The sequence below is a fragment of the Salvelinus sp. IW2-2015 genome, unplaced genomic scaffold (assembly GCF_002910315.2).
Source record: "Salvelinus sp. IW2-2015 unplaced genomic scaffold, ASM291031v2 Un_scaffold2008, whole genome shotgun sequence".
Lineage (NCBI taxonomy): Eukaryota > Metazoa > Chordata > Actinopteri > Salmoniformes > Salmonidae > Salvelinus > Salvelinus sp. IW2-2015.
Genome location: NW_019943358.1, coordinates 8,828 through 36,682, shown reverse-complemented (window position 1 = coordinate 36,682; position 27,855 = coordinate 8,828). Strand labels below are relative to the sequence as shown.

Sequence of the window (27,855 nt, the reverse complement as noted above, 5' to 3'; positions counted from 1 at the left end):
CTTTTTATAAACACTACCCTGTGTTGTCACTGACTGAGGTAGCTGTGCTGGAGTGTATGTTGTGTGTTTGTGGAAGTTTGTGTGTTACTGGGGCATTTAGCGGAGCAGGGTTTGGGTCTGTGTGTGAGAGACAGAGCAGGCCTCATCATGGTGTGGGTACTGGCTCGCAGCCAACCAGCTGCTAATAAGCGCTAATAATGTTTCTGTGCTGGAGAGGTCACCACACCGTTTAAGGACTGATATGTGAAACCGACTCTCCGCCGGCCTCTCCGGCCCAACTCACTTTCCGCTGCAGAACTACACTGTCTTTTAGTCTAACTTACACACACTACAGTAGTAGTCACTACGGCCTAGTACACTACAACCTGCCTTAGATGATTTACACACTACAGTAGTAGTCACTACAGCCTAGTACACTACAGCCTGCCTTAGTATGATTTACACACTACAGTAGTAGTCACTACGGCCTAGTACACTACAGCCTGCCTTAGTATGATTTACACACTACAGTAGTAGTCACTACGGCCTAGTACACTACAGCCTGCCTTAGTATGATTTACACACTACAGTAGTAGTCACTACGGCCTAGTACACTACAACCTGCCTTAGTATGATTTACACACTACAGTAGTAGTCACTACGGCCTAGTACACTACACCTGCCTTAGTATGATTTACACACTACAGTAGTAGTCACTACGCCTAGTACACTACATGCCTTAGTATGATTACACACTACAGTAGTAGTCACTACGGCCTAGTACACTACAACCTGCCTTAGTATGATTTACACACTACAGTAGTAGTCACTACGGCCTAGTACACTACAACCTGCCTTAGTATGATTTACACACTACAGTAGTAGTCACTACGGCCTAGACACTACAACCTGCCTTAGTATGATTTACACACTACAGTAGTAGTCACTACGGCCTAGTACACTACAGCCTGCCTTAGTATGATTTACACACTACAGTAGTAGTCACTACGGCCTAGTACACTACAACCTGCCTTAGTATGATTTACACACTACAGTAGTAGTCACTACGGCCTAGTACACTACAGCCTGCCTTAGTATGATTTACACACTACAGTAGTAGTCACTACGGCCTAGTACACTACAACCTGCCTTAGTATGATTTACACACTACAGTAGTAGTCACTACGGCCTAGTACACTACACCTGCCTTAGTATGATTTACACACTACAGTAGTAGTCACTACGGCCTAGTACACTACAACCTGCCTTAGTATGATTTACACACTACAGTTAGTAGTCACTACGGCCTAGTACACTACAACCTGCCTTAGTATGATTTACACACTACAGTAGTAGTCACTACGGCCTAGTACACTACAACCTGCCTCACTCCCTGCCTCACTTCCATACTTCCTTACTCTCTTCCCTGCCTCTTCCACAGTCTCAACTGCAGCCTCTTTTACCCTGAACCTGTCAGTCTCTCCCAGATTCTCACCTAGTCTTGATAACGACAAACAGCATTGTTTTCTGAACTCAGAATTGGGTTACTCTTCATGCTGTTAATTGTAATGCTATACTCATGTCTCCCACTCATGTATCTGTATAGGTGTGTTTGTGTGTGCGCACTGATTCAGTGTGTGTAAATCACACCCATTGTTTTTCCCCAAGGTGTGTTGTATCTTATGTGGTTGTCCTCAAGTGTTTGTTAAAATGAGGTTGTGTGTGTTCATACAGGACGGCTGTATAAGGACCTGGTGGTAGGAGTTCCTAAGGAGATCTTTAAGGATGAGCGTCGTGTGGCTGTGTCCCCTGCGGGGGTGGAGCTGCTCGTCAAACAGGGCTTCAACGTCCAGGTGGAGTCTGGAGCAGGAGACCACGCTAAGTTCTCTGACCAAATGTACAGAAACGCTGGAGCCTCCATCACAGACACTAACGGGGCCTTCGGAGCTGACCTGGTCCTCAAGGTCAGTACTGGGCTGTGGAACTCAAACTAAACTCAAACTCAGTGTGGTCAATACTTGAACTCAGGGCTGCAGGGTTACATCTGAGAGGATCGGCCTGATCAAGGCTCTGTGCAGAATCATGGATCTACAGATCATCTTGCATTCCATGAACTACTCATAATGAGATCAAGATGAGTTATTCCACACTCAGGCAGATCCTAGCTCAGGCAGATCCCCTTGAACGTGCTGTTAGGCAACAAAATGTGTTAGGATCTGGCCCTCAATAGTTCATAACTTCAGATAGACACATGTTGAAATGGAACTTTATTGTAAACCATACTTCACWCTTATAGTATGTCAATGGGAGTTTTACACAACAAATTGAGTGAGGAATGAGTTTTGCCCTTCCAATGTATTAGGGTATGGGATAACACTGGTGAAACCAGGTGAAGTCTGAGTAAATCCTTGTTGCTGGTTGTTTAAGCTAGTAGAGGAAACAAAATAAACATTTCAATCTCTTAGACATTGTTGGCCCCTGGTAACCTCTGACCCATCTTCTCTCTTGAACTTTCTGTCCAGGTGAGAGCTCCAGTGTTGAATGAGGCTACTGGCAAACATGAGTCAGAGCTGCTGAAGCCTAAATCCACCCTGGTGAGCTTCATCTACCCAGCCCAGAATCCTGATCTCATGGAGAAGCTGGCCCAGAGTCAGACCACCGTGCTGGCCATGGATCAGGTCCCGCGCGTCACCATCGCACAGGGCTACGACGCACTCAGCTCCATGGCTAACATTGCAGGGTAAGGGGAGACATGCACAGAGACCCAGACATGCAGACCCCCACGCATGCACACACGCATACGTACACACACAGTAACGCATATGTCTTAGCCTCCAGCTCTGAAACTTGTTCAATGTGTTCATAGAACTGTGTGTGTCCTGCAGGTACAAGGCTGTTGTTCTGGCTGCTAACCACTTTGGCAGATTCTTCACTGGTCAGATCACAGCAGCAGGGAAAGTCCCCCCAGCCAAGGTAAGTCCTTCTATAGCAGTTATATCAACTATATCAATGTGAATGTACCTGTCAAAACTGAACAACTGTGACATCTCAGAGCATTAACTATATTATAGTGTTTTGACTACCCTGTCATCTGGACTGCACTGCAGAGTCTGTGGGATCAATGTAACGTCGCTGTATCTCTGACCGCCATCTTGTTAACACTTCCAGGTCCTGGTCATCGGAGGTGGAGTGGCTGGTTTGGCTGCAGCTGGAGCCGCCAAGTCTATGGGAGCTATCGTCAGAGGCTTCGATACCAGGTGAGCTATCGTCAGAGGCTTCGATACCAGGTGAGCTGCAGTCAGAAGCTTTAATACCAGGTGAGCTGCAGTCAGAAGCTTTAATACCAGGTGAGCTGCAGTCAGAAGAAGGGTCCACGATCTGCCAGTCAGAAGCTTTAATACCAGGTGAGCTATCGTCAGAAGGCTTCGATACCAGGTGAGCTGCAGTCAGAAGCTTATAATACCAGGTGAGCTGCAGTAGAAGCTTTAATCCAGGTAGCTGCAGTCAAGCAGCTTTATACTCCAAGGTGAGCTGCAGTCAAGCTTTAATACCAGGTGAGCTGCAGTCAGAAGCTTAATACCAGATGCGCTGTCGCAGTCAGAAAGCTTTAATACCAGGTGAGCTGCAGTCAGAAGTCTAATACTAAGGGTGAGCTGCAGTCAGAAGCTTTAATACCAGGTTGAGCTCAGTCAGAAGCTTTAATACCAGGTAGAGCTGCGAGTCAAAGCTTTAATACCCAGGTGAGCTGCAGTCAGAAGCTTTAATACCATGTGGAGGGGGGAGGTGAGCTGGCAGTCCAGAAGCTTTAATACCAGGTGAGCTGCAGTCAGAAGCTTTAATACCAGGTGAGCTGCAGTCAGAAGCTTTAATACCAGGTGAGTTGCAGTCAGAAGATTTAATACCAGGTGAGCTGCAGTCAGAAGCTTTAATACCAGGTGAGTTGCAGTCAGAAGATTTAATACCAGGTGAGTTGCAGTCAGAAGATTTAATACCAGGTGAGTTGCAGTACCAGATGAGTTGTAGTTAGTCTTCGATACCAGGTACAGTATTGATGATGGTGATGTTCTGTATCCACCCTCAGACCAGCAGCTCTGGAACAGTTTAAGTCGTTCGGGGCGGAGCCTTTGGAGGTGCACATTAAGGAGTCCGGGGACGGTGTTGGAGGTTACGCCAAGGAGATGTCCCCAGAGTTCATTGCAGCTGAGATGGAGTTGTTTGCCAAGCAGTGTAAAGACGTGGACATCCTCATCAGTACTGCTCTCATCCCAGGTGAACATTCATTAATTCAGTATCTCATTCATTCATGCTCTCATTCATTCATTCAGTATCTCATTCATTCATGCTCTCATTCATTCATTCATACTCTGTCTCTTTGTTTCTCTCCTACGTCTCTCCCTCCTTTCTCTATCACCATCAATATGGTCTTTCTATCCTAATAATTTCCCATTCTATAATGATCCGTGACCATGCTCTGTCTGTAGGTAAGCGAGCTCCCATCCTGATCAAGACAGAGATGGTGGAGTCTATGAAGGATGGMTCTGTGGTGGTGGATCTGGCTGCTGAGGCTGGAGGAAACATTGAGACCACCAAGCCTGGAGAGCTGCACGTACACAAGGTGAGGAGACCAGCTCAGTTCTGGAAGAGTAATACTGTCYCCAGAGTGTGTATAGTTGGAGTTTGTGTGTGTGTGTGTAACAGAGCTGTGTGTGTTTCTCCTCAGGGTGTGACACACATCGGCTTCACGGACCTACCCAGCCGTATGCCCACCCAAGCCAGCACCCTGTACTCCAACAACGTGCTCAAACTGCTCAAGGCCATCAGGTAGAGAGACGGGTGGGTGGGTGGACAGGTTTTTGGATGGATAGACACTTTATTATACTACTAGACAGGAACAGTAATTTTCCCTAGGACCSRTCACGTTACCTGACCAGGAAAAACACCTGGCCTTTGTTATAGTCCCACAGACCCTGAGTTGTTCCTGGTCAAGTCTAAAAGGATTGGAGTTTGGTGAAGGTGGTACAGTATATAAATGTGATATATTAATGTATGATTTTAATTGTGATTATTCCCATCAGCCCAGACAAAGACTACTTCCACTTTGAGCCCAAAGAAGAGTTTGATCACGGGACACTGGACCACGTCATCAGAGGAACCATGGTCATGCAGGTGTGTTAGTATGTGTCTCTATTGATACTGTATGTAGAATATGTCCATTTTGGTACTCTTTATTTATTGTTTTGTGTAGTCTTGGTCATTTTGACAAAAATATCATTAAGTCACATTTTTGTCATTTGACTAATGATTTAGTCTAGTTATTGTCAAAATGAATAAAACAGTGGGCCATTTTAGTCAACTAAATGCCCTTTCAATTAGTCCCATTTTAGTCAACTAAATGCCCTTTCAATTTAGTCCCATTTTAGTCAACTAAATGCCCTTTCAATTTAGTCCCATTTAGTCAACTAAATGCCCTTTCAATTTAGTCCCATTTTAGTCAACTAAATGCCCTTTCAATTTAGTCCCATTTTAGTCATCCCATTTCCATTGTCTCATTAACCTATAGTAAACATAACTTCCATGTGCGCAAACACACTCAGCCTTGTCCTACCAACATATTTTTCTGCATAAAATTCTATTGTAGATTCTTTTCCCAACAGCCAGATTGGCAGAAGAACACATTACTCTGCAGCAGATGATAAATCACAACCTTTGACATACTGTAGCGTATTGCAATCAAAGTTCTGTCATAGTTAGTTAGTTAGTTACTACTTAACTAGCATTAATAATCTGTTATTACCTGAGCGTATATATTGTGAGGACTCTCTTTCAGATGTCTCTTGAGGTTGGCAGTATTTTTTCCCCCGTCAAATTGTGGGTGCAAATGCTGTCTTCTCCAGTGAAAAAAGGTTGGATTCGGTTTTGTTTCAATTGACACGATAAGTAAAGTGGCTCCAAAGTAGGCGAATCAGTCACACTGAGACTGAAGAAAGCAGGGAGTTTTAAACGTGATATTTCACTCCAAAATCAAAGTTTGGCAGATCTTCTCTGTTGAATGAGTTGAAGAGTCCACGTCCCTTCATGCTCAGACTGTCTCTGCCTCCCAAATGGCATCCTACGGGCCCTGGTCAAAAGTAGCTCCCTATATAGGAAATAGGGTGCCATTTGGGATGCAGGCTGTTATTTCTGAGTGAAGCGTCACCATGACCCATAAGCCACCCTGCTATAGTCTCTCAGAGCTGGAATCCAGCTGGCTGCACATAGCACAGTTTACGTGAGAAACAGGAATGCTAGTTATGAAATATCTTTTTTAAATGCACTTTTCCAGGAATGTCTTGATTTGACAGTTTTGACACWTTGACAGTGTTTATGGCAGACTAGAGAGGCAGAGAAAGCATGAGGTGTGTCACCTTACCACGTATTAAACAAATAATTATTAATGCTATTRAAATGTGATTTTTCTCGCTAGCTATGTTCCATCGTTATATCCCCGTGGTTGTTACTCAGGTCCCTTAGGTAGACACATGAAGAATCCTGTCTTCAACTTGCACGTGATTGGTCAGTCTCTTATTTTCAACCTTGCGTGCCGTAGAAACTCACTTTTTAAAAAGCAAGGATTCCAATTAAATCCATGACAGGATCCCTCCCATTTCTTAACAATAACCTCCATTTAGAATATTCTTCAATTGCTCACGTGTTTCTCAATGTGTGTATTTGTCACGTGGATTTCTAACAACGTGTATTTTTCATCTTGTGTATTTTTCACATTGTGTGTTTCTCATATTGTGTATCTCTCACGTTGTGTTTGTCACATCTCCAGGAAGGCAAGAGCCTGTTCCCATCCCCCAACCTAAGACACAACCCCCGGCCGCTCCAGTCAACCAGAAAAGTGTAGCAGAGCTAGCGGCAGAGAAGGCAGCTGTGGTCTCACCCTTCCAGAAGACCTTGACCAATGCTGGTGTCTACACCGCAGGTCAGACACTCACACCGCACACACTTACGCACATGACACAACACACACACCAACACACACACACAACACACACACACACACCACACACACACACACACACACACACACACACACAACACACACACACACACACACACCCTAATTCTCTCCCTCTCTGCTGTCCTGTCCCAGGTCTCTCTACATGTCTGGCTCTGGGCTTGGCGGCACCAACGCAGCCTTCACCCAGATGGTCACAACTTTCGGCCTGGCCGGCATCGTGGGATACCAACGGTGTGGGGCGTCACCTCCGCCCTCCACTCACCCTCATGTCCGTCACCAACGCCATCTCAGGTAAGAGGTCAGGGCTCAAACAGTGTCACTGCTGGGTCCTGTTTATTTGTGCACATTTTAGTAAAATGCATTAAAACGCTTTGCAATGAAAAACAAGCATTTATTGGACAGGTTTTGTCAGTCCTCCGTGTGGGTCAGTTTTCATCTGTTTGGTGTTAGTGAATACGACCCTGGTGTGTCAGTAGGTAATGGTCACCCTATTCTCCATACTGGGTGTGTCTGTAGTATTTAGCTGTGTAGTGTAACAAAGCCCTCTGCTTATTTCCCCCTAAGAAACCCCTGCAGAAACTGTTACATTATTCCATTTCTTTACTCCTTCAAGCACCTGGACGTTGAACAAGGTGTGTGTGAACATGTTGTCTTCTCTCCCCATGGCAGGTCTGACTGCTGTGGGTGGTCTGGTCCTGATGGGGGGAGGTCTCCACCCTCCTCCTTCCCCGAGGGCCTGGCTCTGGCTGCAGCCTTCGTCTCCTCCATCAACATCGCAGGTCCGGCACCACACACGACACACATGCGCACACGCACGCACACACAAGCGCGCACTCACTCACTGTCTCAACCTGTCTGATACCTCTCCCAGGTGGGTTCATGATCACCCAGAGGATGCTGGACATGTTTAAGCGTCCTACAGACCCTCCAGAGTACAACTACCTGTACGGTCTGCCAATAGGAGTCTTCATAGGAGGTTACGGGGCCTCTGTGGCTGCTGGCTTCCACATCGAGCAGGTGACACTGATGTGCTGTTTTACAGATGATGTAACTACCTGGGGTCAGGAAGCGAACTGTGTTGTGTAGGTGTGTTATGTTGTGTAACACTGTGTGTTCTAGATGATGTACCTGGGGTCTGGTATGTGCTGTGTGGGAGCATTGGCAGGGCTGTCTTCACAGGGCACCAGTCGTCTGGGTAATGCCCTGGGCATGATGGGGGTAGCAGGGGGCATCGCTGCCACCCTCGGCTCCCTGAAGCCCTCTCCTGAGCTGCTGGCACAGATGAGTGCCGCAATGGCCACCGGAGGAACCCTGGGTACGTAGACCTGCCACACMRMWMMRCCATATACAGATACACATACATACCATGTCAAATCTAACCAAAATGTATTGAAACTGTGTTTAAACATCTAAAAATACTTTCTGATTCAAATGGAAACTAAAAAGCCCATGGCCRCCAGAAGACACTGGGTAAGTAGGCCCTCCAAGACCAGGCTTAATCCGTGTCCGGGAAACGGGCCCAAGTCAACTTTTCCAGCTAGATGCCATATTTCTACCTCTGAGCTTTTCCTTCTGCCATTGGTGATGAGGATTTTGGTCTGGACAACACAGGCAGAAAAGTCTAGATATATCTGATCTCATACACCATTCCACATTTGTTTAAAAGTGTGTAAAACCATGATTAAGGTTTTTACATGTTATTGACTTTGCATATTATTTCTGAAGTCTTTGAAAAATGAGTTTGAATTATTGAAACTATGATGGAGCATCCATCATGCTGTGTAGATTTACAGATATACATGTTCTGATATCTTCATGGTGTCAGAGTACTTTAGGTGTGTGTGGGTTCTTAAGTAGTGGTGTGTTATACTGATATGATGTTATTATTCTCTTAGGCCCTGGCAGCTGTCAGACACACACACACACACAGGGCATGTGTGTTTACGCAGTCTGATATTAGTAATATTATCCTTTAGAGAACTAGTTGTTATTTTATTAGGGTTTTTGACAACACTGTTTAGAGCGTGCCTCCAGACTATTCTGTTACTTCTGATGTTAATGSCCAATATGAATAGAGAAGTAACTCAGTCCAGATGGTTGCCTTCCCAGCGAGTACAGTATGTTGTAGCACTAGGAGTTAGTCCAACTCTATGTGAAGCACTGTGAGACCAGGAGAAAAGACTTCCATACAACATGTCTTATACATTTGGCCACCTTCAGAGATTCAGGACTGTTCTTTGTTGTTGCTGAATTCCAAATCAACTGCTAGGACCTACAGCCATCGGTACTTGTATAGAACTGACGGTCTCTAATGTGACGGCGTGTCTGTTTCCCCCTGTGCCCTACTGCGTGTTTCTGACCCTCTGCTACTCTGCTTCCCCAGGTCTGACCATTGCTAAGCGTATTGAGATCACCGACCTCCCTCAGCTGGTAGCTGCCTTCCACAGCCTGGTGGGTCTGGCTGCAGTGCTGACCTGTGTGGCAGAGTACATGATCGAGTACCCCCACCTGGACGTGCACCCTGCAGCCAACATGGTGAAGACTGTGGCCTACCTCGGCACATACATCGGAGGGGTCACCTTCAGTGGGTCACTGGTGGCCTATGGACTGCAAGGTACTGTAGACCGCCATTAGCACACGTGATGCAGGAACACAGACGACACACACACACACCCTCTCTCCTCTCTCTCTGAGCTCTCTGTCCTGTGGTACTGATTGCTCCTTTGATCTAGCCAAAGCTCAAGATCCCATGGGAAATCCAGGCCAGGATGGTGTGTGTGGTGTTAGTGAGTATGGCTGATTATTGCGTGCCTGACAGAGTGGAAGGGCGGAGGCTTGTAGGAGTTCTATGTTGGTAAGGTAACAGTTGTTAAAGAAAAATCCACCAAACCACTACAATGTACCAGTTTAAATAACACATATGTCAGAGACAATATTTTTGTGATTTTGGCGTTTAAAATAAGGTTGGTAGAAACGTAAAAATCGTTGTGGAAATATGTTCCAGCTCAAGTCGACTACCAAATCCACAATGCAATGCTCTCTCTATGGGCTGGCTAGCTAGCTAGCMAACTTAGCTACACACAATAATACCAAAGACAATATCAGTWTATGAAGTAGCTAGTTAGCTGTAMAATTGCCTAAACAAACTGCACTATCAATTTTAGGAGTCTATAATCTCACCTGTTCAACCTGCAGATCGATGTGCCTCAGAGTGGAGTTTGACATTCGCAACGGCACCATGCAATGCACCCTGGACTGAAGAGGCAGACATAGGAGAAATGTGCTAGACCCTCTGTTAAATTTGACATTTCTCGAAGGGTGGAATATCGCAAAAAATATGATCATTGAGTCATTTGAGAGAAGACAACCTCCCGTGTTATGTCATCGGCCAGTATTGAAATCTGACATGTATGAGAGACGTTTTCACCATCTTAAAGTCGTATTCYTATTAACTTCCAGGGTAGTGAGACTTTATCACAGTGCTACGTCAAACCGGATGGAATTCTGCCTGCTTGAACACCAGTAACTCAGATACTCATGAAAACATTAAATGACCCAGGAAATCGATAGAACATCACTCAGAGATACACAAAAACAATATAACATTCAAAATGGGTGAATCTTCTCTTTACGTGTGTGTGGGCTGCTTCTCTATGGAGGGGAGGTATTTTTCTGGCCCACATGTGAGAAACGGTTGTCTATTGCGTTTAGAAACCGTCAGTTCTCTGTTCCCTATGTGATCACTGGTAATGAGAGACAGACCAAAGGCAGGAGTCCCTTCCAGATCTGTGGTCTGTTATCAATATAATAGAACGCTCCACCTGACCTCCACCCCTCACTCTAATCAATGTGATATATCAATTCAACCCTACACCATCTCCTTCCAGGATTCCCCGTTCCACTCCTCTCTGTTCCCAATTTCCAGTTCAGAATKATCAATTCTGAGTTCAGAGTTTTGAGTTCCGGGTGCASRTTTGTGAATATTGTTCTGTATTCCCTCCTGTCAGGCGTTCTGAACTCCGCCCCGCTGATGTTGCCGGGGCGTCACATGATGAACGCCGGTCTGATGACGGCGTCTGTCGGTGGTATGATTCCCTTCATGCTCAGTGCTGACTACGCTACTGGCATGGGCTGTCTGGTTGGAGTGTCTGGACTCTCCACCATCATGGTGAGAACATGGCTAAAGCTGTAATGTTTTATACAGACATGGTGAAGAAAGACCACTAAGGACCAATAGTGTTATTCAGCTCTAATCAGAATAAGAAAAACTTTGAYACTCAACAATGTTGGTGGGACTGACCTTGATAAAGGCTACAACGACAACCAAAATCTACAGCAGRGTTAGGCAACAGGCGGCCAAAACTGGCCCGAGTGTTTAACATTTTTTTGTATAGTTTGTTTCAGCTCCAACAAAAATCGTTCCACGGCTTAATCTAGTTGCCTACCCCTGATCTAGAGGAAATAACACAGTATCATAAAGTTACATAAAGTTACTGTGAGGGGTTTATCTATTGCAGCAAACCAAAATTGGCTCTGCTAAAAGTCCCAGAACATCGCTAGGTTGCGGCAAATGTTCTCATAACAGCTCATGATTACACAATGTTTGTATAAAACAATTGCCTGATGTTTTTAGAACATTCCCAGAACATTGCTCCTATATTTCGTTGTGGCAGTATGTTCTAAAAACATTACTGGTGCATTACTACCTTACCTGGAAACCTAATGAGAACGTTTGGGGAATGTTCTGGGGTGGTTGTTACAGGTGTTGTGCACAACCTTTCAGTGAACGTTAGGAATACATTCCAAGGATATTACATTTAAAACATTTTCTGAAAAGAAAAMAACAAACATTATTTGAATGTTTTTGGGATGTTATCATCCTAATGTTAGATAAAACACTACCTAGAACTTAATGGGAATCTTAGCTAATGTTCTGGGAATGTTCCCGGTTTGCTGGGTAGAGTTCCAAGATTCTAGTAACTTTCCAAAGAATCGCAGCTTTTCGAGAAATCGGGGTTGGAAGATTACTGGAATCAGTGGGGAATTAACAGGAAATCCAGGAATCCTCCAACTGGTATTTCTGGAAAACCTGGACATTTTGCAACCCTACTAGTGACTGAAGCGTGTCCTGACCGTGATTCTGTTCCTGTAGGGTGTAACCCTGACGATGGCCATCGGGGGCGCTGACATGCCCGTGGTCATCACTGTGCTCAATTCCTACTCTGGTTGGGCACTGTGTGCCGAGGGATTCCTATTGGACAACAACCTCATGACCATTGTAGGAGCTCTGATTGGCTCGTCTGGTGCTATCCTCTCCTACATCATGTGTGTGGTGAGTACTGCTAAACACTCAGTCGCATTCACTCACACACACACACACACACACTCTCTCTCAGCCTCTCTCACTCAGACACTCACCTGCCAGTCAGGTAGCCTTGTCATCTTAGTTTTGCTCTTGCACMTTGAGATTTTTTGTTTTTGGAATTCGTCAAAAGATTTGACGCGCTCCCCATAGAGATATAATATAAATGTTGTATTTAATCCTGGTTACACCCCTCTTTCCAGGCAATGAACCGTTCCCTGCCCAACGTGATCCTGGGAGGGTTCGGTACTAGCTCCACGGCGGGGGGGAAACCCATGGAGATCACAGGCACCCACACAGAGGTCAATGTGGACCAGTCCATCGAACTCATCAAAGAGGCCAACAGCATCATCATCACCCCAGGTACACACATTCTCTCTCGCACACACACACAAAAGCACACATGCAGCACAAATGCAATCATGCGTACGCACAACACGCAKGTTCTGGGTAGGGTTCAGAGGTAGTCTTATGTAACACACCTGTGTTCCAGTGTTCATCACTGTAGGACGGTTGTGTGCAGAGTCATGTATCGATATGTCTGTGTGTGTGTTCTGCTCTCCTCCCAGACTGAACTCTGCTACCAGGTCATTTAGTAATGAACCCTGGCATAACATCTGTACTGGAGCCTGACAGACAGGGAATGTCCAGTAGAGGGTGCGGTTTGTCTGTCCCTGTGAAGCGGAGCTAGCTTGTTCGCCAGGCAGACAGGCAGGCAGGCAGGCAGTCAGACCTCAGAGGTAACATAGAAGACTACAGTGGCCCAGGGGTTAGAGGTCAGGGGGATTTGTTCCAAACAAAGTTGATTAGTTGTAATCAACATACAGCACTGGCCTCTCACCTCTCAACTCTACCCAGTATCAGAACACACCTCTATCCAGTATGCTGATACCCCAGGACAGTTACACAGGCAGGTGTTAGACAGACACATGGGAGCGGGGGTTCCTCTTGCACGCATGCCCTCTTCTTCACCCCCCGCCCCATAACACACACACACAACCCCATAACACTTACAGGCAGGGGAAAGGGGTTTCCTCTTGCACGATGCCCTCTTCTTCACCCCCCGCCCATAACACACACACACAAACCCATACACTTACAGGCAGGGGAAAGGGGTTTCCTCTTGCACGCATGCCCTCTTTCTTCACCCCCCGCCCATAACACACACACACAACCCATAACACTTACAGGCAGGGGAAAGGGTTTCCTCTTGCACGCATGCCCTCTTCTTCCACCCCCGCCCCATAACACACACACACAACCCCAGTAACACTTACAGGCAGGGGAAAGGGTTTCCTCTTGCACGCATTGCCCTCTTCTTCACCCCCCGCCCCATAACACACACACACACCCCATAAACAACTTACAGGCAGGGGAAAGGGGTTCCTCTTGCACGCATGCCCTCTTCTTCACCCCCGCCCCATAACACACACACACAACCCCATACACTTACAGGCAGGGGAAAGGGGTTTCCTCGCACGCACCACCCCCAGACAGTAGAAATCCTATGATTTAAGACAGAAGGGAGAGCAGAGGGGAGAGATGGAAGAGAAGGGGTGGAGAGCAGGGGAAAGTGAGAATAGAGGGCGAAATGGGTCAAGAGGAGGTGAAAAGGGGGAGAGGTAAGAGAGAGATAAAGGAAGGGTATTGGAGAGAGAGAGGGAAAGAGGTACTGCAGCCTTGGTCAGGAGAGGAGAACAGAAGAACAAATTGTTTCAAACAGACCTTATTCACTTCTGTTTTTAGTCTTCCAAGAATAACCTCTGCATCAAGTTACCTCTATCTTTATCTGGTCATTACGTTACTCTATCATTTATCTGGTCATTAAGTCACCTCTATTCATTTATCTGGTCATTAAGTTACCTCTATCATTTATCTGGTCATTAATTCCTCTATCGCTTTATCTGGTCATTACGTTACCTCTATCATTTATCTGGTCATTACGTTACCTCTATCATTTATCTGGTCATTAAGTTCACCTCTTATCATTTATCTGGTCATTAAGTCACCTCTATCATTATCTGGTCATTAAGTCCCCTCTATTCATTTATCTGGTCATTAAGTCACCTCTATCATTTATCTGGTCATTTAAGTTACCTCTATCATTATCTGGTCATTAAGTTACCTCTATCATTTATCTGGTTCATTAAGTTACCTCTATCATTTATCTGGTCATTAAGTTACCTCTATCATTTATCTGGTCATTAAGTTACCCTCTATCATTTATCTGGTCATTAAGTTACTCTATCATTTATCTGGTCATTAAGTTACCTCTATCATTTATCTGGTCATTAGTTCCTCTATCATTTATCTGGTCATTAAGTTACCTCTATCATTTACCTGGTCGACATGATATTTCTCTGCCATGTCTTGAAGGTCACATCAACCTGAACCAACAAACACATTAAATGTAGAGTTATGACGTGGCCACGAGCAGCACCGCAGATATTAAGATGAGCATGATGCAAGACCTTGCTCTCAGTCGTACAGGGTATATGTGCATGTGTGCGGGTGCACTCCTCGCTGCTACAACATGGTAGCTTCGGGACCAAAACAGCAGAGGTTCAACCTCGCGCTTCAACACTCTTAGTTGTTGTGGAAATCGGCCCAATATTCTGTTTACCAGTGGTGGRAAAAGTACTCAATTGTCATACTTGAGTAAAAGAAAAGATACCTTAATAGAAAATGACYCAAGTAAAAGTGAGTCACCCAGTAAAATACTACTTGAGTAAAAGTCTAAAAGTATTTGGTTTTAAATATACTTAAGTGAATGGAATTTCTAAAATGAACTTAAGTATCAAGTAAAAGTATAAACCATTTCTAATTGCTTATATTAAGCAAACGGCACCATTTATTTGTATTGACGGATAGTCAGGGGCACACTCAGACATCATTTACAAACTAAGCATTTGTGTTTAGTGAGTCCACCAGATCAGAGGCAGTAGAGATGACCAGGGAAGTTCTTTTGATCAGTGTGTGAATTGGACCATTTTCCTGTCAAAATGTAATAAGTACTTTTGGRTGTCAGGGAAACTGTATGGAGTAAAAAGTACATATTTGCTTTAGGAATGTAGTGTAGTAAAAGTTGACAAAAATATAAATAGTAAAGTAAAGATCCCACAAACTACTTAAGTAGTGCTTTTTTGAGTATTTTTACTTAAGTACCGTACTTTACATCACTGCTGTTTACTTCGTGCATCGCTGAGTCATACCTTTTAACAGTAACATTTTAACTTTACCTACAGTGACACTGTGATTGTGTAGGTTGGTCTGCTTATAGTGTGTGTGTGTGTGTGTGTGTGTGTGTAGGTTGGGGTCTGTGTGCGGCTAAGGCCCAGTACCCCATCGCTGACATGGTGAAGATGCTGGTAGAGCAGGGCAAGTCTGTCAGGTAGGTCTTCACAATAATACAATCCTCTCTGTCTCTCTCTCTCCTCAATCATCCCTCTCTCTTCACTCTGTTTATTTTCGTTGGGGACCATCAGTCCTCCTCTCACAGAGTGAGATAACGATATCTTCCTGTATTAGTCTGAGTTCTAAAATAACATTCTTTCTAGTTAGTTTTACAACCCCACTGACCGTCTTGAGTTTCCTGGTCAGGAACACTGGCAGGTCACCTTTTATGTTCAAGGAAGACAAAACACATCTGGGTCTAAAAGCTTTAGAGTGGAAAACATCTTTATTCTCCAAATTCAGAGCGAAGCTGTGAAGCCCTGACTGACTGAGGAATTGCATAAAGACAATATTAATGTGTGTGTGTGCACACGTGTGTTTCTAGGTTTGGTATCCACCCTGTGGCAGGTCGTATGCCAGGCCAGCTGAACGTGCTCCTGGCTGAGGCAGGTGTTCCATACGACGTGGTTCTGGAGATGGATGAGATCAATGAGGACTTCAAAGGTCAGAACACACACATCACACTGATCAATTTACTGAACAAAAATATAACGCAACATATAAATTGTTGGTCCCATTTTTCATGAGCTGAAATAAATATCCCAGAAATGTTCCATACACACAAAAAGCTTTGCCTCTATAATGTTGTGCACAAATGTCTGTACATCCCTGTTAGTGAGCATTTTATCCTTTGCCAAGATAATCCGTCCACCTGACAATTGGCATGCTGACCGCAGGAATGTTCGACAGAGCTGTTGCCAGAGAATTTAATGTTTATCTTTACCATAAGCCGCCTCCAACGTCGTTTTAGAGAATTTGGCAGTACATCCAACGGCCTCACAACAGCAGACCACGTGTACCACGCCAGCCCAGACCTCCACATCCGGCTTCTTCACCTGCCAGATTGTCTGAGGAGTATTTATGTCTGCAATAAACCCTTTTGGGGAAAAACTCATTCTGATTGGCTGGGCTTGGCCCCAAGTGGGTGTGCCTATGCCATCCCAGGCCCACCCATGGCTGTGACCCTGCCCATTCATGTGAAGTCCATAGATTAGGGCCTAATTTATTTATTTAAATTGACTGATTTCTTTCTATGAACTGTAACTCAGTAAAATCTTTGAGATTGTTGCGTTTTATATTTGTGTTCAGTATAGATTGATCGATTCATTGATTTGATCATAATGACCAGCAGGCATCCCTCACACTTGGTTGTTTGTATCGCTGCCTGGCTGGTTCCATCCATAGTTTCGCCAGGGTCTCTGTACTTGTTTTACTGAATGTGTGTGTCCCACAGAGACTGACCTGACGCTGGTGGTGGGTGCTAACGACACAGTGAACTCAGCAGCCCAGGAGGACCCCAACTCCATCATTGCTGGCATGCCAGTCCTGGAGTCTGGAAGTCCAAACAGGTAGGGAATGAAAGGTAGTTAAGAGTACTAGTAGCAGGCCCTCTCACTGGTTTACAAAAGGAAGGATGCAAAATATTGTCTTGTTCTGCTCTCTGGTGTTGAGTCCTCCTACTCTTTGGGTGACAAGGGCTCCCACAGGTAGAGCATAAAATGAGTTGTGAAGTGTGTGGTCTTCTGTAGGGATTGTGATGAGATCTCTGACTAGTTATTTTAAACATATTTATTTAGACCAGTAATACGCAACAGACGGGCCGTGGGTCCTGAACTAAATGATAAATGAGGTTAGTCATGCCTCGACCCCGGTATCATATGAACACACTTAAGACATGACAAAATGTGTATAATTGCAGGAAATTAGCTGCACAGTTTTCTACACCAACAAGAGGGGTGTGAGGTGGGGGTTTGTTACGCCGATAAATGACAATATCCATCTGGACCTTTGCCACCTAGGAAATGTGTGTGACCGGACCTTCTCAAATAGAACTTCCGTACCCCTGATTTCGACAGTTGGAAACACGAGGGTGGATGTGGGGATGGAAGCCAGTCTCCGGTGGGAAGAGGAATATAAAAGTGATGTTAGCCATGTCTCACCTGTTCCCCTCCCTGTACTGTAGGTGATTGTGATGAAGAGGACCATGGGTGTGGGCTAGTGCTGCAGTAGACAATCCCATCTTCTACAAGCCCAACACATCCATGCTGCTGGGAGACGCCAAGAAGACCTGCGACACACTACAGGCCAAGATCAGAGAGGCCTACTACTAGAACACAGAGATGGACAGTACACACACACTCCCCATCGGCTTTACGGATGTATTTATTTGTCTTTCATCCAGATGCAGGTGTATGGTTCCGTAAAGATTAGTAAACAACGTTGAATATTTTTACACTTAGTGGCTTGATGATGATTGGATGCTGGGCAGTGATGATGTTGAACCAAAGGTGTGGAAGCAACTATGAGATTACTTTTAAATTGAGAAAAGTAATTATTTAAATGAACCCATGCTGCATGCACTGCCTGCCCTGATTTGTAAATAAAAATCTGTTTTAAATGTGATCTGTTGGCTAGAGTTCCCTATTCAATTGTATCTGTAAGAGCTTGTCAGGTATAATTTCACACAAAAGCACTGAGCGGCGCCACATACTCCCAGTAGCTAACGATAGACTGGCTCTCAACCAGTAACACCAGCAGCTCAAAACCCTGCAGCGTGTTGACCTAGCCTGTTAAAGGTAATGGAACCTACAGCGTGTTGACCTAGCCTGTTAAAGGTAATGGAACCTCAGCGTGTTGACCTAGCCTGTTAAAGGTAATGGAACCTGCAGCGTGTTGACCTAGCCTGTTAAAGGTAATGGAACCTGCAGCGTGTTGACCTAGCCTGTTAAAGGTAATGGAACCTACATGCACAGCGTTCACATTAAGAACAAGCCGCATTGACAGATGTCCAGCGTAATGAATTCAACCCCAGCCTTTATCAAATACTTTACACTTCTGTATTCACGTAAGTGCAGTACATTTCTACAGAACACATGAACACAGACCAGGTGTATACCGTTCATAATTCAACATGACTGTTGCACAGTAACAACCATTCCTTAGAACATGACATTGATGGGTGAACCTGAATCACTGAAAGACAGCGCCAAGAGTTTCAAGCTCTCGAATTAGAGCTGTACTTTGTCCTCCACATAAATCAAGAGTTTTAGACAGTAGCTAGGTTTCCATCCAATTAATGGGTTTCATTAGAATATTCTAAAATCTGCATAAAAACTATATGCATTTTCCACCAGAGATGTGTTTATCAAATTGACTTGTGATGAAAGGCTGATGTAACTTAAAAAAATAAATGGGGTTTTGTTGCGTTCTATAGCAAATGGATCCACTCTGGTCTTGGCATGTGCGTTCCAACAACAGCTGCACTCGCAGATACAGTGTAGCTATAGCCTACATGAGATTATTATGGACAAAGAGCCAGATACAGTGTAGCTATAGCCTACATGAGATTATTATGGAAAAGAGCCAGATACAGTGTAGCTATAGCCTACATGAGATTATTATGGACAAGAGACAGATACAGTGTAGCTATAGCCTACAGAGATTATTATGGACAAGAGAGATACAGTGTAGCTATAGCCTACATGAGATTATTATGGACAAAGAGACAGATACAGTGTAGCTATAGCCTACATGAGATTATTATGGACAAAGAGACAGATACAGTGTAGCCTACATGAGATTATTATGGTCAAAGAGACAGATACAGTGTAGCTATAGCCACATGAGATTATTATGGTCAAAGAGCCAGATACAGTGTAGCTATAGCCTACATGAGATTATTATGGACAACGAGACAGATACAGTGTAGCTATAGCCTACATGGATTATTATGGACAAAGAGCCAGATACAGTGTAGCTATAGCCTACATGAGATTATTATGGACAAAGAGACAGATACAGTGTAGCTATAGCCTACATAGAATATTATGGACAAAGAGACAGATACAGTGTAGCTATAGCCTACATGAGATTATTATGGACAAAGAGCCAGATACAGTGTAGCTATAGCCTACATGAGATTATTATGGACAAAGAGACAGATACAGTGTAGCTATAGCCTACATGAGATTATTATGGACAAAGAGACAGATACAGTGTAGCTATAGCCTACATGAGATTATTATGGACAAGAACAGATACAGTGTAGCTATAGCCTACATGAGATTATTATGGACAAAGAGACAGATACAGTGTAGCTATAGCCTACATGAGATTATTATGGACATAGAGACAGACACAGTGTATATAGCCTACATGACATATTATGGACAAAGAGCCAGATACGTGTAGCTATAGCCTACATGACATTACTATGGACAAAGAGACAGATACAGTGTAGCTATAGCCTACATGAGATTATTATGGACAAGAGACAGATACAGTGTAGCTATAGCCTACATGAGATTATTATGGACAAAGAGCAGATACAGTGTAGCTATAGCCTACATGAGATTATTATGGACAAGAGCCAGATACAGTGTAGCTATAGCCTACATGAGATTATTATGGTCAAAGAGCCAGATACAGTGTAGCTATAGCCTACATGAGATTATTATGGACAAAGAGACAGATAGTGTAGCTATAGCCTACATGAGATTATTATGGACAAAGAGACAGATACAGTGCAGCCTACATGAGATTATTATGGTCAAAGAGCCAGATACAGTGTAGCTATAGCCTACATGAGATTATTATGGACAAAGAGACAGATACAGTGTAGCTATAGCCTACATGAGATTATTATGGACAAAGAGCCAGATACAGTGTACGTATAGCCTACATGAGATTATTATGGACAAAGAGCCAGATACAGTGTAGCTATAGCCTACATGAGATTATTATGGACAAAGAGCCAGATACAGTGTAGCTATAGACTACATGAGATTATTATGGACAAGAAGACAGATACAGTGTAGCCTACATGACATTACTATGGACAAAGAGCCAGATACAGTGTAGCTATAGCCTACATGACATTACTATGGACAAAGAGCCAGATACAGTGTAGCTATAGCCTACATGAGATTATTATGGACAAAGAGACAGATAGTGACCTATAGCCTACATGACATTATTATGACAAAGAGACAGATTCTTTATTTGTCAAAACGGCAACAAAGCATCAATCATGTCACCAGAATAAACTCTGGATATTTATTTACTTTGATATATGATGTCTATCTCAATATTAGTGCATAAAAGCATTTCCACTGCCATTTCTTGCATTATACATTTTAGACACAAAAAGATACTACCTTGTCTCAGTGGTGATTTTAGACCAAAAGATCCCGGTAATCGGTATTTTTGGACGCCGATTTGCCTTTTTTCTTTTTACACCTTTATTTAACAAGGCAAGTTAGTTAAGAACACATTCTTATTTTCAATGACAGCCTAGGAACGGTGGGTTAACTGCCTTGTTCAGGGGCAGAACGACAGATTTTTACCTTGTCAGCTCAGGGATTCGTTTTTGCAATCTTCCGTAGACTAGTACAACGCTCTAACCACCTGCCTTACATTGCACTCCACGAGGAGCCTGCGTGGCAGGCTGACTACCTGTTACACGAGGGCAGCAAGAAGCCAAGGTAAGTTGCTAGCTAGCATTAAACTTATCTTATAAAAAACCCTCTTAACATAATCACTAGTTAACTACACATGGTTGATGATATTACTAGTTTATCTAGCGTATCCTGCGTTGCATATAATCGATGCGMCTACTTCGACAAACGTACCTAACCACCAATGTACCTAACCATAAACATCAATGCCTTTCTTTAAATCAATACACAAGTACATATTTTTTAAACCGGCATATTTAGTTAATATTGCCTGCTACCATGAATTTCTTATAATTAGGGAACTTGTGTCACTTCTCTTGCATTCCGTGCAAGCAGTCAGGGTATATGCAGCAGTTTGGGCCGCCTGGCTCATTGCGAACTCCATTTATTCCTAACAAAGGCAGTAATTAATTTGCCAAAATGTTACGTAATTATGACATAACATTGAAGGTTGTGCAATGTACAAGGAATATTTAGATTTATGGATGCCGCCCGTTAGATAAAATACGGAACGGTTCCGTATTTCACTGAAAGAATAAACGTTTTGTTTTTGAAATGATAGTTTACGGATTCGACCATTTTAATGMCCAAAGGCTCGTATTTCTGTGTGTTATTATGTTATAATTAAGTATGATTTGATAGAGCAGTCTGACTGAGCGATCATAGGCAGCAGCAGGCTCGTAAGCATTCATTCAAACAGCACTTTCCTGCGTTTGCCAGCAGCTATTGCGCTGTTTATGACTTCAAGTCTATCAACTCCCGAGATTAGGCTGGTGTAACCGATGTGAAATGGCTAGCTRGTTAGCGGGGTGCGCGCTAATAGCGTTTCAAACGTCACTCGCTCTGAGTGTCACTCGCTATTTAATATACCTTTGACTATTGGATGTTCTTATAGGCACTTTAGTATTGCCAGTGTAACAGTATAGCTTCCATCCCTCTCCTCGTGGGCAGAGCCAAGCACGAAGCTAGCGAGATTATATTAGCCCGTTTTAGCAATAATATGCATATTTCCGTTAGGAACTCCAACTCTGAAGTGTGCAATAACTCAATTCACCTTTGCGCTCCTCTAAACCACGCAATTTTCTACAACTTTGTAAAGGTTAAAGTCTACAAACGCAGTCCACTCTGTAAATAACATATTGAGTTTTGGGAACAGAAAAACTGTACTGAGACAAATGTTTCATCAAATGAGAACATTTTGCACATATCGGCCAAAATCCATCTTCTCCCATTGGGCTTCCTCTTACTACCTACTTGGTAGTGAATGGAAACGCCAAAGCGGAGTTTCACATTATACATCCGGTGAAATATCTGTCTCATTGTTCTGTGGTACAACTTTTTTTTCACAGCATTGCACCACCTCTGAATAAATGTATGGATAATTTGATAACTTAAATATTGTATTATTTATACCAGCATTTATTTTGGGAAATTACACAGATACTGGTATGTTAAGCGATTGTGTAGGCTATATTAAAGAAATACACTTTTAAAAAAATAACAAATAATGTTATTGAAATTATTCAATAGATATTGCAAAAATGGGTCTCTTGTGCTGGGGCAACGCGGGTTTAATACAGAGTACTGGTGACTCCTTACTTCAACCACTCCTATCTCTGCAACGCAATACACTATGTGGATGGCTATATGGGCCACTAATACAGCACTATTAAAGGCCCAGTGCACTACTTTTGTGGAACCCCACCAAAAAAAAGGTTCCGTTTTTTCTATTCAATTTTTTTTTGCGATACAGCACCCCTACTTCCTGCGGCTATGCCGTCTCAGCTAAAGTGTGGTGGGAAATACTCAGTAGGGTCTCTACTAGTTTTGGAGGGGGCTGTGTCGCACAGCCCTGCTGGCTGCTTTTCACTCCACCCCAATCTGCCTATGTAAATAAAAAATCTATAAGTCCCCAAATCAATACACTTGGCTTGTAGAGAGAACTTTTGACCAGTCTCACATAAGTGGGTTGGGAAATAGTCAGTTAGTCATTGTGTTTGTTTGGAGTGCTCCATGTGAGCAATGAGCATGGGCCTTGTTTCTGTCTTTGTTAATGTTGAGGGAACACACACGGCCTGAGCCGCATAGAAAGTAGCCTACCTGCCTGCTGCACGCCAAATGTAGAAAATGCCCATTTGGGGATGTTCGATTTTTGATTGTTCTTAAATCACCATGTCCACCACTAATAAGCTGAGGCTTCTCAGTAATTTTCTTCACCTCACACCAGTCACCTCACACAGTTCACTAGAGACGGCTTTGGTCAGATCCAGTTGATTGATTTGATACAATGTGTGCTTCAACTAGTGATAGCTCAAGCCAAGACAGACAGATATAAAGGGAGACATGCAGACAAGCTGAGTTGAGAGATGAATGTGAAAGAATCCGAATTTATCAGTATATTTTCTACTGTTTTTATTTGTCGGCTTTATGTATTTTAACTTAGTTGATAATGAAATTCTAGGCCAACGGCTGCATTGGCCATCTCTGAGCTCCATGCGATCATTTAAGCTATTTAACCCCAATGATCAGTGTATAAATGTATCCATATGTCAGAGACTGGTGCTGATTAACATTAAGAATGTTTTGATTAACACGAGACATGATGATTGAGAACACAAATGTTTATTGTTGAAATGAAACTATTCCATGAAAAGTGCGTATGAAGATCATAACTGGCACAGATCGGTAGAAGAGAAAATATGCTCCCCAACTTGAAAACTCGTGTGACGCCTATGAAGTCTTTATAAAATAATTGCCTCCATGTTCTATGGTTGATTTTCAAGCAATGTAAGACATGCCTCACAATGTGGTAAAACATTCAGGTTTCAAACAATTAAGTATGTTTAAAAATGCATACTGCCTCAGCTCACATTGTGAAGTGGTGGGTGATGCACTGATAGCCTGTCTACCATTTTTCTCTCCGGTCAATTTGGCCGGCTTCAGTTTTATCTGCATAAAAAAAGAACGTCTTAAAGCAGAGGCAATTACCCAGCTAATGGAAACCCTGGTAGAGACCCTACTGAGTATTTCCCAGCCCATGTTAGCTGAGACAACTTGTTATACCTTTCTCTCTACAAGCCCAATATGTATCCCATGTACTGTGTATTACAGTATATTGCATTGGGCGTTAGAGGGGGTAGAGAACGAAGTGTTGCTGGGTATGTATTACAGTCCCACTCCAAAACGAACCATATTTGGTTAGTAAGGAACCTACTGAGTATTTCCACCCCACTTTAACTGAGAATGGGTAGAAAAGTTCTCTCTATAGAGCCAATATTCTCAACATACCTGTGTCAACATTGTATTTTTTCATATTGGTATTTAAGTATTTAAAACCATATATTTTTTGTGTGAAATTACCCATTGCATTTTTCTTGTGACAATAGAAGTGACCATTGATTTAAAATTCTATATCTTTTGAATGAGTTATCCACATTGGAATGTTTTGAAATGCAGGCTTTTGACTTATTTGTTGTGACTTGCTAGTAGCGAGCCAACTACCTAGCTAACTGGTATAACTACGTCCCAGGCTGGGCACCTGATTCTTCAGTTTGATGTTTTGTTTGTTGTCAGCCACGTCCAGTTAGTCAGCAGGATGTTCCAGTTCGGACGTGCTAGCCAGTCCCGGCGGCGTGGACATTTCCTCCTCTCCCAAATCACCACTGGCTAAAACCCAACATCCTGACAAGGACTCCAAACCCAGTAACCAAACAGAACCCTGTCCTGCCTCCCCCTCCCTCCATGGTCTGAAGCTGGCTCCCCACAGGAGGCTGGAGCAGGCGCAGCAGAGGGCAGGCTGAAGTGTTCTAGCTGCGGAGGCTCCCGGATGTTCTTCTGCTACACTGCTGCTCTTAGTGGGCGTCAGCCAGCAGGAAATCCCCTCCGTCAAGGTCAGGGAAAGATCTGGAGCTCGGTTCTCCTTATTGGTCCTATTACATTTAACACACACAGGCTTGTAGTGGCCTAATCTGATTGGTTTATTAAAGCACTAGCCTGCAGACTGGGGTGTCAGAGATAGTAGTACTACTTACGGTGCCTCACACACTAGATTGAAGTGTACTTCGGTTCTAGTGCAGATGCAGGCTTTGTTTTACAGCCAAACATGAAAGAACACATAGATACAAGTTTGAGACAATTCACAGTGTGTTGACTGTTTGTATTGGTAATACCTGACCTGTAATTGAGAACATGGGTGGTCACACTGTAAACTTCCTCTAACTTGTGTTTGCAGCTCCCTATAAAGATTGACATCATCAAGCATCCCAGTGAGGTTGATGGGAAGAGCACAGCCATACATGCCAAGATCCTCGCCCCTGATGATGTCACCATCTACACCTACCCCTGCATACCTGAGTATGAAGATGACACAGACAAGTTAGTCAGCTTTTCCTCATGTGAACAAATATTCAGAGAACAATGTGAGCCTGATTAACAGTTTGTCTACCACGTCATATACATAAAAATGTGTCATTCTAACGTAACCTTATTAGATAATATTAATACCATTTGTATTATGTTGACTTGAAATGACTGTGACAAGTTGTGTGTGTGTGTGTGTGTGTGTGTGTGTGTGTGTGTGTGTGTGGTGTGTGTGTGTGTGGTGTGGTGTGTTTAGGTAGTGCTGGTGTTCCCTGGTCCTGGATCAGTCTCAGTGGAGGAGATGACATGGAGATTACAGAACCTGGCTGACATGAAGTCAGCTGCCTCCCCTGACGAGGAACCGTCCCCAAAGAGGCCCAGAGCTGAGGAGACGCCAGGAGCCACACAGCAGGGTGAGGGACAGACATCAGGAGCCACACACACAGAGAGAGGGGGAGGGCAGCAGGGATAGAGGGCCAGACTGAGACACCAGGAGCCTGTCCCCTCCAGAGAGTGGTGTTCATCGACAGCACATGGAACCAGACCACCAGAATCATCACAGATAGGAGACTACAGGGTAATTATGATAGATATAGCATTGATGTAGCTTAAAGTGCTGTACATTACATGGGGAACTACTTTGTTATTACCTAGTTATAGCCTACAACTAGAGCCCAGAGTTTTGCTGGTCGGGTCACAACGTGAACAGGAAAAACTCCTGGCCCTGATCATGACTGATGGGCTGTTCCTTTCTCTGTCCCTGCAGCGTTGCTCCGTGTGGAGCTGAAGACCAGGAAGACGTGTTTCTGGCGCCATCAGAAAGGTTCTCCAGACACCTACCTGGCAACCATAGAGGCTGTCTACTACTTCCTCAAGGACTACCAGGAGCTGTGTCTGAGACAGGAGTACACAGGACAGTATGACAACCTGATGTACTTCTACTGTTACCTACACACACTGATCAACAAGGCTAAGACAACCGCTGGGAGACGCTGAGGACGCCAGGAGGAGAGAGAGGCCAAAACTACTGCAGGGAGGAGAGAGAGGCGCAAAACTACTGCAGGAGGAGAGAGGAGGCCAAAACTACGCTGGGAGACGCAGAGACTGCAGGGAGGAGAGAGAGGGCCAAAACTACTGCAGGGAAAAATGAGAGAGAGGCCAAAACTACTGCAGGAGGAGAGAGAGGCCAAAACTACCGCTGGGAGACGCAGAGACTGCAGGGAGGAGAGAGAGGCCCAAACTACTGCAGGGAGGAGAGAGAGGCCAAAACTACTGCGGGAGACGAGAGACTGCAGGAGGGAGAGAGGCCAAAACTACTGCTGGAGACGCAGAGACTGCAGGGAGAGAGAGAGGCCAAACTACTGCAGGGAGGAGAGAGAGGCCAAAACTACCGCTGGGAGACGCAGAGACTGCAGGGAGGAAGAGAGAGGCCAAAACTACTGCAGGAGGAGAGAAGGGCCAAAACTACTGCAGGGAGGAGAGAGAGGCCAAAACTACTGCAGGGAGGAGAGAGAGGCCAAAACTACGCTGGGAGACGCAGAGACTGCAGGGAGGAGAGAGAGGCCAAATACTGCAGGAGGAGAGAGAGGCCAAAACTACTGCAGGGAGGAGAGAGAGGCCAAAAACTACCGCTGGGAGACGCAGAGACTGCAGGAGGAGAGAGAGGCCAAAACTACTGCAGGGAGGAGAGAGAGGCCAAAACTACCGCTGGGAGACGCAGAGACTGCAGGGAGGAGAGAGAGGCCCAAAACTACTGCAGGGAGGAGAGAGAGGCCAAAACTACTGAGGAGGAGAGAGAGGCCAAACTACCGCTGGGAGACGCAGAGACTGGAGAGAGAACCTACCTACACACACAATCACCACCAAGTAGAGAATGCTCGTATTTCGTGTTATTATGTTATAATTAAGTCTATGATGATAGAGCAGTCTGACTGAGCGATTAGGCACCAGCAGGCTCGTAAGCATTCATTCAAACAGCACTTTGTGTGTTTTGCCAGCAGCTCTTCCTGTGCTTCAAACATTGCGCTGTTTATGACTTCAAGCCTATCAACTCCCGAGATTAGGCTGGTGTAACCGATGTGAAATGGCTAGCTAGTTAGCGGTGTGCGCTATAGCGTTTCAAACGTCACTCGCTCTGAGACTTGGAGTAGTTTTCCCTTGCTCTGCATGGGTAACGCTGCTTCGAGGGTGGCTGTTGTCGATGTGTTCCTGGTTCGAGCCCAGGTAGCGGCGAGGAGGAG

At 44.3% G+C, this 27,855-nt stretch overlaps 2 protein-coding genes and 1 long non-coding RNA gene across 3 annotated transcripts; 2 read left to right on the top strand and 1 right to left on the bottom strand.

Annotated features, from left to right (window-relative positions):
• The first annotated feature begins 1,742 nt into the window (after positions 1–1,742).
• LOC112072701 (NAD(P) transhydrogenase, mitochondrial-like) lies at positions 1,743–18,029 on the top strand. The gene is given in 28 exon segments (XM_024140088.2): positions 1,743–1,943; positions 2,502–2,719; positions 2,865–2,952; positions 3,148–3,236; positions 4,061–4,248; positions 4,461–4,594; positions 4,700–4,800; positions 5,055–5,145; positions 6,794–6,818; positions 6,821–6,946; positions 7,118–7,156; positions 7,159–7,209; positions 7,212–7,247; positions 7,250–7,276; positions 7,655–7,696; positions 7,699–7,764; positions 7,857–8,002; positions 8,105–8,300; positions 9,369–9,599; positions 10,993–11,153; positions 12,138–12,317; positions 12,551–12,710; positions 15,657–15,738; positions 16,126–16,244; positions 17,035–17,130; positions 17,133–17,149; positions 17,764–17,796; positions 17,798–18,029. Coding segments are annotated over 28 exon segments (2,925 nt in total). The 5' UTR covers positions 1,743–1,874; the 3' UTR covers positions 17,912–18,029.
• A 5,000-nt stretch (positions 18,030–23,029) lies between these two features.
• On the top strand, positions 23,030–26,665 carry LOC112072702 (tRNA-uridine aminocarboxypropyltransferase 1-like; the record flags this gene model as incomplete). The annotated part of the gene is given in 8 exon segments (XM_070439895.1): positions 23,030–23,065; positions 24,844–25,042; positions 25,045–25,105; positions 25,107–25,146; positions 25,488–25,634; positions 25,872–26,073; positions 26,076–26,192; positions 26,382–26,665. Coding segments are annotated over 8 exon segments (1,086 nt in total), but the record flags the coding sequence as incomplete, so codon positions are not given.
• A 24-nt stretch (positions 26,666–26,689) lies between these two features.
• On the bottom strand, positions 26,690–27,502 carry LOC139024913 (uncharacterized). The gene is made up of 5 exons (XR_011476310.1): positions 27,422–27,502; positions 27,242–27,365; positions 26,975–27,051; positions 26,784–26,904; positions 26,690–26,749 (listed from the first exon to the last, which is right to left on the bottom strand). It is a non-coding gene; the product is annotated as an uncharacterized lncRNA (long non-coding RNA).
• Positions 27,503–27,855: the final 353 nt, after the last annotated feature.